The sequence below is a fragment of the Podarcis gaigeae genome (genome assembly GCF_964106915.1).
Source record: "Podarcis gaigeae genome assembly, chromosome: 11".
In the NCBI taxonomy this organism is placed as follows: Eukaryota; Metazoa; Chordata; class Lepidosauria; order Squamata; family Lacertidae; genus Podarcis; species Podarcis gaigeae.
In genome coordinates this window covers 22,771,613-22,786,480 of record NC_139687.1, presented here as the reverse complement: position 1 = coordinate 22,786,480, position 14,868 = coordinate 22,771,613, and the positions used below count along the sequence as shown (strand labels likewise).

Sequence of the window (14,868 nt, the reverse complement as noted above, 5' to 3'; positions counted from 1 at the left end):
ACTGGCCGGTTAGCTAGAGATGATGGGAATTGTAGTCCCAAACATCTGGAGGGCTGGAGTTTGCCTATGCCTGAATTAGACTAATCAATGCATACTAGCAGGTAAACATAAATTCTGAGCTGGAACTGATTACTTAAGTGAAATTGCTACCCCTCACTTAAATAGAAATCTACCTGTTATTTCTCTAAATTAGCCTCTTAAACATAGGAAAGAAACCCAATCAGAGCATTAATGCATCTGAAAAACCTAATGTGACATGATGAAAGGAATAATAATATTAATAGGGAAAATAGTAATGATATAATCTCTTTAAATTAAAATAAGATACTACTAAAAAATGACTTCTACTATTTCACATCTTCAATTTTGCATCCAAAAATATGCATTTGAGTTAAAAGAGACTTAATATGGATTGTACTTTTACAATAGTATACCGTTTGAGCAACCAATTGATATCACGCTAGTCAGCAGCAGGCCTAAGGCAAAGTTGACAGATACCTTTGATACATCTAATCTCCACTTACTAAGCAAAAAAGGTACGCAGGTGGCGCTGTGGTCTAAACCACTGAGCCTCTTGGGCTTGCTGATCGGAAGGTCAGTGGTTCGAATCCCCGTGACGGGGTGAGCTCCTGTTGCTCTGTCCCAGCTCCTGCTAACCTAGCAATTCGAAAGCACACCAATGCAAGTAGATAAGTAGGTACTGCTGCAGCAGGAAGATAAATGGCATTTCCATGGGCTCTAGTTTCCATCACGGTGTTCCATTGCACCAGAAGCGGCTTACTCATTCTGGCCACTGGAACCGGAAAGCTGTCTGTGGACAAACGCCAGCTCCCTCGGCCTAAAAGCAAGATGAGCGCCGCAACCCCATAGTTGCCTTTGACTGGACTTTAACCACCCTGGGGTCCTTTACGTTTACCTTTATCAACTAAGCAAACAGTTTCCAGTAAGTCACAGAATGGCAGGTAGTAACCTAGCTCATACTATCTTGAGAGAAGTATTGTTTGTTCTGTTGTTCTGTCTAACAATCTTTTAATTTGGGGGGGCATCTTTGGCTCCTTGTGTGCCCACCCAGTCAAATGGTTATTTCCTGCTGTCATTTCCATTAGAGTTCCCCATAAACCACTTTTTCCTATCTATATCTTCCTCCATGCTCCCAAGTCTCTCATTAACATGTTTGCAGGTTTCACCAGAAACACTGAAAATCTTTGTCCGCTTGCCAGTATGCATTATATAATAATATTGTTTTGTGTTTATTTAAACTTACACGTGTTTCTTTTTCTTGGTTGCAGGTAATGTTTCCTTCAGATATTTAGCCAAGAGTCTCTGCTGAAGTTTTTTATGTTCATCATGGCATACAATACCAAATTTGTGGACCACTGGCACCTTTATGATGGGCATGTTGTAAAATCAATCTAAAAAAAAAGACAGAATGTTGCAGCCATATAGAAATGTAATCTTACGTCTTTCTTACCTTAGGCAGAAAGCTACCATATACAGTCAAAATGCAAGATGAAGTGTGTTCTGCCATGTTTTTCTCTTCTAGCTTACAGGAAAAAGTAATCTGGAGGACCTTGGATGGTAAGTTCTGTGTAACAACCTTGAATATGCAATCTAAATGGTTCTACTGGGGAAAGTCCATTTCTATTAGATCAGAATAATGAATAACAATAATAAGCTATAAATAAAATCAAAATAGAATAATTGAAGTATAATTGCAGTATGGTTAAGCTTATTGATTTACACACCATTCCTCAGCACAGTTAAGTGAAAGCACTTGGATTCAAGCCAATTTATTCCATTGATTTCACTCCCACTACTTCAATGTAACTACTTATCGATCAGGGAATTATGCAGCAGTTCTCCAAACTCACAGCCTGGAGTAGCCGAATCCAAGTTTATCAAATCAAATTGTATTAATTATTGGAATTCTGTTGACCATATGAAATCAAAAACATATAGTAACCTTAAAATAGCATTAATAAGATAATGAAACATCAATAAAAACTGAGAAATTATGAACTAAAATTCTAAATATCAGTAAATAGCTGTAGGGATATTGGCCAATGAAAGTTCAGAAGCAAAGATGAAAATGTGGCTTACACTCTTCCTCAATAGCTTTCTTTAAAGGGAATACTGTAGGCATAATCTGCATGAAGAAACATAACTGCCCTGGTTGCAGGGATATATTGAAATTAGTCAATTTTCATTAGCACAGGTGCTTTCAATATTGTTCTCTTTTCCATGCTCATGTAGCAGGAACCTAAGACTGTTTACACAGAAGTTGTCCCACTGTGACTTCCTAGTCATACAACCTTAGCAAATCAATGTAGTGTTCATGCTTCATTTCATAAGGCTTCTTAATGAATACTGTAATAAAACTTAAAATTACAAACATTCCTATAAGAATGGATCATGTGAAAATGGAAAAAATCACTATAAAGTGCAGGAAGTTACAGGTTCTAGTTAAGTTCAGTTGTTATAGAAACTCACTGCATGACAGATGTTCCATTTATCTGTTAATAGGCTGTTATTATCTAAGGGTGTACAAAGCGATCTCAAGTATGCTTATTCAGAAGCAACCCTCACTGAATTCAACAGGACTTACTCACTAGTAAATGTGTTTTGGATAACACCTTTACAGTAGTAGTTTGTGGCCACTATTAGAAGATGGCTACTAACTTGGTTTCCTGCCAACCTAGCAGTTCGAAAGCACGTCAAAGCGCAAGTAGATAAATAGGTACTGCTCTGGCGGGAGGGTAAACGGCGTTTCTGTGCGCTGCTCTGGTTCACCAGAAGCAGCTTAGTCATGCTGGCCCCATGACCCGGAAGCTGTATGCCGGCTCCCTCGGCCAATAAAGCGAGATGAGCGCCGCAACCCCAGAGTTGGCCACAACTGGATCTAATGGTCAGGGGTCCCTTTACCCTTACATTTACTAACTTGGATAGCTTTAAAGGGGGATTAGACAAACGTGTGGAGGATAAAATTATCTATTGTTAGTAGTCATGAAGACTATATTTTACCCCCAGTATCAAAGGCAGTATGAATCCCAGTTGCTAGTGGTCATGAGTGGGACAGTGCTAGTGCATTCACACTGTGGACTGCCCTTGGGCATCTGTTTGCCACTGTGAGAACAGAATGCATATTTACTCATAAGCAGGCATCATTCAGTGTTGCTTAGTGACATGGGGCAGGTACCATCCAGTGGGGCTTACTCCCTTGGTAGTGTGTTTAGGATTGCAAACTAGAGAAACACCTAGGAACAGGCAAGGGAAGAAGCTTGCCTCCCATTTCTATAATGGGTCAGTTGCTATAATTGCCATTGTTCACACTAGTGGTAGGACATCCAGCAGGAAATATCAGCCCTAGACAGCAGGACAGAAAGCAAAACTTCTGAGCTGCAAAAATAAATGTAGGTATTGATGTGCAGTAATAATAATAATAATAATAATAATAATAATAATAATAAAATTACTTATACCCCGCCCATCTGGCCGGGCCTCCCCAGCCACTCTGGGCAGCTCCCAACAGAATATTAATTTTTAAAAAGTGACAATATCAAACATTAAAAACTTCCCTAAACAGGGCTGCCTTCAGATGTATTCTAAAAGTCAGCTGGCTGTGTATTTCATCAACATCTGGTAGGAGTGAGTTCCACAGGGCAGGCGCCACTACCAAGAAGGCCCTCTGCCTGGTTCCCTATAATCTCACAGTGAGGGGACCGCCAAAAGGCCCTCGGCACTGGACCTTTGAAGGAAACTATCCCAAGTGAATATGCATACAGAGTAAGAAAGGTCTAAGGCTTGGTCCAATTGTGAAGATGGGAAAATAATATCTATTTAAAGAGACAATTAGAATGCAATCCTAACCCCGCCAGGGCAGCAGAGGAGCTTCCTTCATTCCACTGCTTGTTCGGGACGGGGGGGGGGAAGCAGGACAGAAGGAAAAAACTTATATTTTTACAGTTTAGGCAGGCGCATTAAGGACTTCTGCAGTAGAGGAGCTCCCCACCAGTGGAGAGCAGCCAAGCCAGGCAGAGCTGGACAGAGGGACAGCACCTCATCCATATCAACCTCTATGAGATCAGGAGTTTGGATTGCTCTGCCCATCAGAGAACCAGAAGGAGAAACTAGAGAAAATGTCAAGGAAGCCTGAAGAGGAGAGAACAATTCTGAATGCCAGTGACGGGAAGAAGGAAGTTGAAGACATTTAAACTGCAGTAACAACTGATAAAGCTGGTAAATAATGAATACCTTGTTGTGATGAAATAGAGCCATATGTTTTAACAGCTGATTTATACCTATTCTTTTTTTATTACTCTTGGCATCCTGTCTGGTTTATAAATTGCCTCGGAACGAAATAAATAAAAAGGATTTGAGAATAAATGTGATGTATGAAACAATTACCATAATACATCAAACAAAAAGGCTATTAGAAGACTGTGTTAATGTCTGCCAATAAGCAGTCTTCCATGATTTTTTTAAGAACACATTTAAATCATAATTAGCTCAGCTGATATGTAGATAGATATAGGTATAGATAATTTCACAAATTTTAGTTTGTTACAGAAACAGCCAATTTGAGAAAATGAAACTTATAATTACATAAAGCTCTATAATCTGATCAAATTCAGCCTTATCAAGGTAATAGTATATTTTTTCTAAACAGCTTCCCACCACATTTTTTTATCTTAGGTAAGTGAATTCCTACTGATATTAGCTAAAATAATAGTCTTTCCAACTTAATGCTTTGGTTAAAGTGTTCCTTCAGCCTATAACAGCTACTGGATATGTCCAAAGAAAAGACATTCATTCTGCCATTTTTTTTAATCCCACGATCGATAAGGATCCCGCAATCGACCAGGATCAACCAGGGATCTACCTGTCAATTGCGGTCGACCAGTTGAACGTGTCTGCCCTACACAAATACCCCAGCCCATGGCCCTTCCTTGCTGTACAATAAAGTACTGAAGGGCTCCCGATCACAAAACCAATTTTTATAGACCACATCCATCAACATTATGTACTGCACAGGCCACTACTGCAAAAGAAAGTTCCAGAGGGATGGTGCTGCAAAGCTAATGGCCCTGCTCCAGGTAAACATGGAGCAGACCTCAGGAGCATGTGGTACTTACTAGAAGGGCATCCCTAGTCATTGTATAGACAAGGCAGCTACATCAGGGGTAATGTAGAAGTCCTTCAGGTAATTTGGTTCCAAATCATTTAGGAGTTTATATGCTAACAGTAAAGCCACAAACCTGGTTCAATACAGTAGCATAAAGGTAGTTAGGAAGAACAAGGCAAGATCAAACTGTGGTTTCTAATAAGGCTCAAGCAAACCAATTCACAACACGGGAAACCATGGTTTTCTGTTGTGTCTGAACTGGGCCAATTTGTGTTCTCTATCAATATATCTTATCTCCGGTGTGTCTTTTTATAGTAAGATAGTTGAAACATCCCAGAAATAGTAAATAGATGAAATTGTAGAATGGTGTTGTTTCTCATATTTTTCAATTTCTTATGCAGATTATAGCTCACACACAACTCTTGAACTACTTGAACTATCATGTTTTCACAGTTAAGGGCACTTAACAACAACAACAAAGCTTGTTTCATCATTTTATTCTGCAGCATGTTCAAATGCAGTACAGAACTCAAAAAGAATAGTGCTTTGAGCTCTGGCGGTTATGACGTTGTGTTAAGGCAGAGCTGCTCCAACAAGTCTGGTGAATAATCTAGGTGTTAAGATATTCAAGGACTAAATTTTTACCAAATCTAATCTACCATCCATCTTCACCCATTGTAAGCATAAGCAAATGGGAATGAAAAGCTCTACATAATGAAAGAGCAGATTACTTTGAGTTTCTGAAAATATCAGTCTGATTTCTTTGCAATGTGAGGATGATGAATCACCATTCTGCCTATGTTAATTCCAAATACATCTAAATTTTTTATTCCTTATAAAATGCTTCAGTAGAGTGGCAATTTACAATTTTTAATCAGGTCTGAGGTTCCCATCAGCTAAATCTTTGCACTTCTGACAAAAGCATAATGAATGAACAATTGTAGCATTGTTTCACATGCAAACCTCATTCAGTTCTGTCTTCTTGTCCCTGCGAAAATCTTGTGTATTTCTCCTTGATTATAAGAACTTCAATGGAATCTGAATAACATAAATGTATATTTTATTCATGCAGGCATGCTGTTTCTGATTATCATCCTAATTCAGAAAATCATTAATAATTTCAATACCACTCTCAGGAATAGAGCACTGCCTTTCTTTTCTGGCTGTTTTCCCACTAAAAATCATCCCCCAATTTTATTTCCCCATATTGAGAGGGACCCATATCTTATTCCCTCCAGAAGAAAATGCATATGGGGGAGAGAGAATTTTAAGTGAAAAATAGTGAAGACCTTTTTTTGTATTCCTATAGTTACACAGTTCTCATATTCTTGTAGTTGTAATCCTTTCCCATATTATTCTTCCCCCCTACAAGTTTGTCCACAGAGCACCCTGGGGGAAAGAGATAAGAGGAAGAGGAAGACATGGCAAGAGGGAAACAGTGAGAAGACGTAGTGTATCAATAAAGAGAGTTGTTTGTGTCCAAGCCATCCCAACATCTAATGGTGCAGGTCAGGGGCCCTGCAGCCATTGGGGTTGGGTATCAATGGTGCCACAACCACTGTCCTGAAATTTGCACATTTTACACAGGGCACAGTTATTCATTTTTCTGTATCTTGCACTGGCACTGATTTGCAATGAAAGCTGGGTAAAAATAGTTCAAATTAATTTGAAAAATAGAAAGAAAATCATGAAGACTTCTACTGCTTCCCCACTTTGTAAGAAAGATGGGGAAGGGGATGTCAGGAGATCAGCCAGGCAGGCATCAGGGAAAGGAACGGACAGACAGTATGTAGGGCTCGTGGAGGGCATCTTGCTCAAGGACCTCACAAACTTGGCAAAACAGGATCTTCATTGGCAGAGACAAGATGCAACCCCATCTCCTCCCATACTTTGTTGTTGTTTAGTCGTGTCCGACTCTTCATGACCCCATGGACCTGCTCCTTCACTAAAATGTACAGCTTATCCATTAAAACCAAGGGTGGGGGGGGTGAGAGAGAATATGCAACCTCTTATATCTCATCTGACCATGCAACTCAAAGCCCCCCCCCTCCATGTCCCTTATACACTGGCAGATTACAAACTTATCTGACAGCTGGAGTAGATTGTTGTCTCAAATTTGCCACAATGCTCCAGATTGACAGTACATCAGGGGTACTGTGGGAAATATAAAACACTGGCACATAGGTCCAGGTGATATATGAGAATGTTTAAGCTCTACCAAGGTACTGGGAACACTAGCAACTAGGAATGCAGTGATCAGTTCGTTTTGGTTCTCTAGGTTTTTTCAGTTCACCTATGGTGTTCGAAAAGTAACTATACACCTAATATAGGTATTTTCCATAGATGTACAGGCGTACCTTGGAAGTCGAACAGAATCCATCCCGGAAGTCCATTCAACTTCCAAAATGTTCAAAAACCAATGCGCGGCTTCTGATTGGCTGCAGAAAGCTCCTGCAGCCAATTGGAAGTCGTGGAAGCCCTGTTGGACATTCGGCTTCCAAAAGAACGTTCAAAAACCGGAATACTCACTTCCAGGTTTAGATCGTTCGGGAACCAATTTGTTTGGGAGCCAAGGTGTTCGAGATCCAAAGTACGACTGTATAATCACTTTTTGAAAACACTGTATAATCTTCATGAACTTTTTTAGCTTTTTCAGGTGAATTTCTAATAAACACATTTTTGCAAGCAATTTCTCTCAACAGAATGCATTTCTGTATGTTGTTTTCAGTAATTTATGCAGTTTTAATTTATGCACAATTTTCTCTAACCCTGGTCGGAGAGCTGCATTGCAAACATGGGACAGGTGTGAATTTGGAAGGTTTCAAAATGAGCAAATTAGGTGGGCTTGCCCGTTAAATGTGAACTGAACTGGATCTCTCCCCTCCCCACAATTCCTACCAGCAACTCTCTGAGAATGCCCTCATGAGCCCATGGTAGCTCACTTGGCTGGGTCACAAGGTCCTTAATCAAAATGTTTGCTATGCAAAGTTCTTTGCAATGTTAAATGTCTGTCCAGTTGATAAGAGTCTGGATTTCTCCCACAAACACATACAAGCCCTAACTTGATACCTAGAGTGTGATCACTGCCTGCTGCAACAGCAAGCGTAACAGTAAAGATAACTGCAGGGGGAACAGTACCCAGTGATCTGAGCACTGGAAATTATAGTATCTGCAATAAGAATGTCCTGCAGAGAGGCATCTGGAGTGACGACATTATGAATAAGAACCATGTATTTATTTATACATAAAACCATTTTGCAAGTCTTTCATCTAAACTCCCGTGAGGAGGCAACTATTATTTCAATTTTATATATGCATAACTGAGCCTGAGAAATAATATTACATATGCACATAAGCAAATGCTGGCATGGATCAGTGCTCAAAGTGGGAGAAAAAAGGAAACAGAGTGGTTTTGCTTCATATTCAAGCAGAGTCAGGGCCAAGCTGCATGTGGTTTACCTTCAAATGCAGGATTTTTCGTACACCAATAGCCACCAATACTTGCCACCAAGTCTGGTGTGGGTGGACTTTGGTTGTAAAAGTAGGAGTCTGTAACCCCCTCCCCGTGATCCCAATCCAGAATGCCCCCCAAATGCACTGAAGCTAATGGGAGCTTTTTTTCTCTCCATGCAAATAGCAGACACGGGGGGGGGGGGGTAGCAATCAAGACTGGGAATGCAGCAGAGACAAAAGGTTAGAGTCACGAATCCCCCTGCCAAACTAGAGTCCTGATCTGGATTGGGGTCTGTTAAGTTGTGGGTGAACATATCAGACAACACAGCAATTCTTCAACAGCTCTTGTTTATTCAGGGGCCAGAACAGAACTGAGCTGAAGGGCTCAGTCAGCCTGCTTATATAGAGCTCCGGTACAACGTTACTGTAGCAACTTTCTAAAACTATCCAATCACTGAACGTCACTTTCGATCCTTCATTTGCATAACTATCTACAGTATCCCCCTGCTGGCCCAGGGTGAGAACTTCAGTACATAACAGGGCCCTGCTCTGGCTATGTGTGAAAGAAAAATCACTCAAGGGCAAATCACATGATTAATGTCACAAATAAATTGGCTTGCAATTACATCCACTGAAAAATAGTGAAATGTTTTAAAGTTTGTCTCAATAGAAAGGGTCTGATATCTCATCCTTCTAGATCTGAATAAGTAACATTATATCTGTATCTATATGCATATATATATATGCATACACAGAGATATGCAGATAAATACACACACACACAGTGATGGGGACAAAGTCTGAATTCCAAAATTCCTCCTAAGAGAATCCCCTTTGTTCTGCATAGCCACTCCTTCTGTTGCTCTCACCCCTAGCACAAGCCCTTTCTTATCTCCTCTCACCTGGATTTAACACCCTGTTGAAATATAAAGCCGTACATAATGGCCAAGTCTATAAATGTACAGTGGGACCTCGGGTTGCGTACTTAATTCATTCCGGAGATCCATTCTTAACCTGAAACTGTTCTTAACCTGAAGCACCACTTTAGCTAATGGGGCCTCCCGCTGCCGCTGTGCCGCCGGAGCACGATTTCTGTTCTCATCCTGAAGCAAAGTTCTTAACCCGAGGTACTATTTATGGGTTAGTGGAGTCTGTAACCCGAAGTGTATGTAACCCGAGGTACCACTGTATATAAGTTAATTGCTCCTAGAAGTAAAATAACAACCACGTAAGTAGCTCGAAATACCAAAATTAATAGCTCTTTGCTCTAGGAACTATGCAGAGAACAAGGTTTCCTAACAAATTAAAACACAAGCATGGCATTTTCACTTCTTGATTAAGGGGTAACAGTAGATGGAAGCATATGCAGCATGCGTACAGATATCACAATACGTATCTGTATTTGCCAAACGAAAGACTCAATATGCTTGGCTGAGTGCTCCATCTACTGTCCATTTATAGTTAAGTCTTTGCCATATTGCAAATTTTTGAGCAACTATAAGGAGTGGCTGGCCCCTCTGGAAATTATATATGGACAATGTCACTGGAAGGCATGCTAGGAAAGATGTCAACTCATGACCCCCAAGAAGTGCAACAGTGGCTCTCATAACTTTTGTAATGGGGTGAGCTCAACAGATGCTACTTCTACTGTCTTGCAGTAATGAGAAAAGCTGTGCATCAGCTCCTAGTATAGGCAGAAGAAAACAGATTGCTTGTGTTGTTGTCTTCAAAATAGTAACAATTGTATCGGCCTTGTAATAAGCACGGTTAGTTTTATTTTCCCATATATTGCAGGCCACCTAATGAGTTCACCTTGTAAGGGCACCTCAATCAGTTCATGGTAGAGATTAGATTTGAACCAAGAAATCCCTGGTTTGTTGCTCAGTCTCTTAAGCCACTGTGCTACACCAGCTTCCCCAAAACTTTTTATGCTTAACTTTTCATAGTACAGAAACCATGACACAATAAGGCAGAAATAGTCCCTCTGTCCACTAGTTTATAATTGAGGTGGGGGGTTTCAAATGACACAATTTTATCAGATAATGAAGCGAACTTGACACATAAGTGTTTCCAGATTCATGTTTCACAAACACAACCTCACATAACTGATCATAGGCTGCCCTCCCTAATGACAGTATTTGTATACAGTGGTGCCTCGCAAGATGAAATTAATTCATTCAGCGAGTCTTTTCGTCTTGCGATGTTTTTCGTCTTGCGAAGCACGGTCCGTCGCAACTGCGCCTCTTCAAGCGGCTTTAGGAAAAAAGCGAACAAACTTGCAAGACGTTTTCGTCTTGCGAAGCAAGCCCATAGGGAAATTCGTCTTGCGAAGCGACGCAAAAACCGAAAAACCCTTTCGTCTTGCGCATTTTTCGTTTTGCGAGGCATTCGTCTTGCAGGGCACCACTGTACATCAATCCAGTGGCTCTGGTAAGACAAGATGCAAGACAGAAGCTTTATGCGTTATTACCAAGCCACTACAGTGGTACCTCGGGATACATACGCTTCAGGTTACAGACTCCGCTAACGCAGAAATGCTGCTTCAGGTTAAGAACAGTTTCAGGTTAAGTACAGACCTCCAGAACGAATTAAGTACTTAACCAGAGGTACCACTGTGTACTGCAGAACGATTTTTTTAAAAAAGATTGCATTTTTGTTTTAGCCCAGCAGACTTGGACTAGCTCCATTTAAGCAACTTTACCCCCCCCCCCCAAAAAAAAAAAATGAATTAGAAAAAACTTTGAAAATGCCAGAAAGACATTTTCAGTAGAAAGGAAGATGGAAAAAAGAGCAAATTATCTTTGCTTGAAAGCTGTGTTAGATTTCATTAGCTGGATGAATCAATTTTACTGAAAGAACCTATTTGACTCTGGGAACTATCCACCAAAAAGTCCACAAGTTACACTAAAACTAATGAGAGTTGCTTGGATAAGAGGGCTTTTTCTTTTTCTTTTTTTGCAGGGGAACAAGATTCAATTGGTCATTTGATATAAGAATCTTTTAAATCCATGCAAAATTGTAAACAACCAACAAACCAGAGGCGTAGCTAGGGAGTTGGGGGTGGGACACATTGGGTACCACACTGCAAGGGTGGTGCTTACTGTGGGGCCTGGTAACTGGGAGTGACACGGTGGCTCAGGCCCCCACAGGCTCCCCACTGCCCAAAGCGGCAGTGTGGGGCTTGTGTCTGCCCGCCACCTCCCCTCAGCCGCCCTACACCTCGGGCTAGCTACGCCGCTGCAAGAAACATTTCCAAATGGATTACATTGCACAGTTCAAACCCATCAGGGAGAAAAGGAAAAATACTTTAAAGCTAGCGTAACATTACATACCTTTTGTCAGTTTTCTATAAACTGCTCAAAGGTTTTCTTAGAATAGCAAAATATAAATTTCACTGAATAAAATAAAAACTAAATCTTGAAATGCCTTGCAGGATAAGGAATATTGGCCCCAAGGACTCAGAAATGGAGATTTGAGCCTCTGTCTTTCTCGGGTGCTACAAACACAAAACCACATTCACATCTGACAATTATTAATTCGGGAATAATTGGCTACCTCTGCTTAATGCTTGAAAGGAAATGCGAGGAAAGGTATACACAGTCACATACATAATCAACACACATAAATGGGGGGGCGGGCGGTTGCCTGTATATACCCTAGCCAATCCATCTATGGGAGTAGGACCAGCCCCATGACAGGGTTGCAGCCGATCTACCTGAGTCGCTCACAATAGCAGCAATAATCAATATACATTTTTATTTAATAAAAATAAAAAGGATTGGGTTCCAAAACAGTTTTTTGGGCTGAAAGTGGGCCCCAGATTAACATTACTCCCTAACCACACTCGCTTTTGCTCTCAGGTCTTCCTTGTAGGTGTTTCATAGACATCTGGTTAGCCACTGTGAAAACATGATGCTGAACTATATTATTATTATCATCATCATCATCATCATCACAATCCCACAGTTTCCAGCACCCAGGATTCATGGCAGCCTACTGGTGAAAGCTTACTGGGAAATGATATAGAATGAATTGAAAAAGATGTTTAAAATAACGCTTATAAGAAAAACCCAGAAGCTTCCTTTTGGGGAATTATAGGGACAGAACTACCCAAACTGTATGTACTACAGCGGCAAGAATACTGTTACTTGCCCAAAAATGGAAAGAAGAAGAAATCCCAGCAAAAGAAGAATGGATACATAAACTTATGGAATACGCAGAAATGACAAAAAATAAACAATCAAGATAACAAACTTTTTATAAAAGAATGGAAATGGTTTGTTGAATGTTTACAAACAAATTGTAAACAGGTAAGAACATTGGCAGGATTATTGTAATACAGTAACCTGCAACATTTTTATAAGAGCATATATTTAGAGTAGATAAATAAATGCAGTGCTTTTTCTGGAAGGATGCAGGGGCACACCTACCCCTAAACATTTTGTGAATCTTTGTACTTTTGTCCATTTACTGTATTTATTTTTCCCGATTTGAACTATAAAATGGCGATTTTCTTGAATCAAAATGAGAGTACCCCTAAACATTTTAAAAGAAAAAAAGCACTGAATGAATGAATAAATTAAGTAGATTTGGATATGCAGAAAATATTAAAAATAAATTTAAGGCACCACAGAAAGAGGGAAAGGGAAGTCAAGTTTTGAAATGCAAAAACGACTGTAAAATTATTGAAATGTATAAACCTGAAGATCATAAATAAAATATAAAAAGGAGAAAAAGCTAAAAACATAGGAAAGATAGTGATTACAAAGTGATTAAACAGAAATAGAAAACACACACACACACAAACATATATACAGTGCTTTTTTCTGGGGAAACACCCCTAAACATTTTGTGAATCCTTGTACTTTTATCCATTTACTGTATTTATTTTCCCCGATATGAACTATAAAATGGTGATTTTCTTGAGTCAAAATGAGAGTATCCCTAAACATTTTACACACATACACACAGGAGAAAGTAGATGGGCCTTTAGCCTGATCCAGCTCTTATGTTCCCAGTTTTTCCTTTTGAAATTCGTCCCCAAATTCCATTACAGCTAAACCATTGCAGTTCCTACTGTTAAGTAACCCGAGCTGAAGGCGCAGCCAACCAACTCTCTCCGTCAGGGCCTGTTTCCCGGCTTCTCGAGACAAATAAGGGGCCCCTTGAGAAGATTGAGAAACTCCCGTGTAATGAATAATACTTCGGCTTCTCTCTGCTCCTCGCCTCCTGAAGCAGCCTTAACCCCGCGCTTACCCTGCTTGCTGGATGGAAGGACAAATGGGTGCCCAGCGCGCGCGCCCTCCCCGCCTCGGCCGCCTTCTTTCTCTCTCGGCGTTCAGTGCTTCTACTGGCAGCTGTTGCTATGGACGCGGCCAGGCCCGGATTCCACCCAGTGGCCCCTCGGCTGGGCTGCAATAATGCCGTGGCTCCCGCCTCATCCCGTTTCATAAGACCAAAGAAGGGGAAAAGAAAAGGCGCTGAATAATTGGGGGAGAAGCGGGTTGCTTTAAAAGCGCCTTCTTTATTCATTATAAAGCTAGCCATGTTAGTTTGTGTCAGCAAAAACAATAGTCTTATGGCACCTAAAGTCTAGCAAATCTACTATTGTTTACTAAAGCTCGCACTAAAAACAAGCTAAACTAAACCAAAGCTTTTTGGTCCAAAATCCACAGATGAGTACAAACCAAAATGTAACAAGATAATGAGCACAACATTACAAATCCTTCAGAACACTTTTATCAGGCTAGACATTACACAAAACGTGTTACAGGAGGGAAGAAAGAGGTGTCTAAAGAAATTAATGAAGAAACCCAATATTTTAGTTGGGGCAGAGGCAAGAGAAGGTTAAAGGACCGCTGTGGTGCACTGTGGTGCTTTTCATCCCAGGACAAGGAGCACATTGCACCCCTTTACATCCTCTTAACAACCCTGGAAGGTGATTTAAGCTGATTCCGAATTATCGCTCAGTGAAGCACCAAAATAATTCTGGGAATGGTAGTTTAAGGGTGCCGGGAATTGTAGCTCCCTGTGAGAAGTAGATGATGGCGAGGAATGGGTGAAATTTAAAGACTTTTCAGCTAAATATGCTAAGATAACTTAGATAGAAATACTTGCAAGTACCAGATTGGCTAAGGATTTAAATATGTGACGTTATAGAATAATATAGAATAATATGGTGAAAGTTAAATAAAGAAAAGAAAGAAAGATGTAAACTGAGTAAGTAAATTGTATGAGAAATTAAGTTTTGGAAAACTGTTACAATGATATACACTGAAACTCAGCCAGGGGGT

General features: G+C 40.3%; 1 protein-coding gene and 1 long non-coding RNA gene across 6 annotated transcripts in view; one reads left to right on the top strand and one right to left on the bottom strand.

Annotated features, from left to right (window-relative positions):
- TMEM232 (transmembrane protein 232) overlaps positions 1–13,955 on the bottom strand; it is a 141,839-nt gene extending 127,884 nt beyond the window's left edge. For 3 of the 5 annotated variants that reach the window (XM_083702322.1, XM_083702326.1, XM_083702325.1), the window contains exons 1-2: positions 13,832–13,955; positions 1,265–1,412 (exon numbers count right to left, since the gene is read on the bottom strand). In XM_083702322.1, the coding sequence (XP_083558448.1) occupies positions 1,265–1,398 (134 nt within the window). In that variant the 5' untranslated portion in view covers positions 1,399–1,412; positions 13,832–13,955. Of the gene's footprint in view, positions 1–1,264; positions 1,413–3,021; positions 3,111–6,085; positions 6,161–13,831 lie in introns of those variants that run through there. The other 2 variants (XM_083702324.1, XM_083702323.1) reach the window with 2 other exon arrangements.
- On the top strand, positions 3,120–4,286 carry LOC310826987. The gene is made up of 2 exons (XR_014556096.1): positions 3,120–3,414; positions 3,964–4,286. It is a non-coding gene; the product is annotated as an uncharacterized lncRNA (long non-coding RNA).
- Positions 13,956–14,868: the final 913 nt, after the last annotated feature.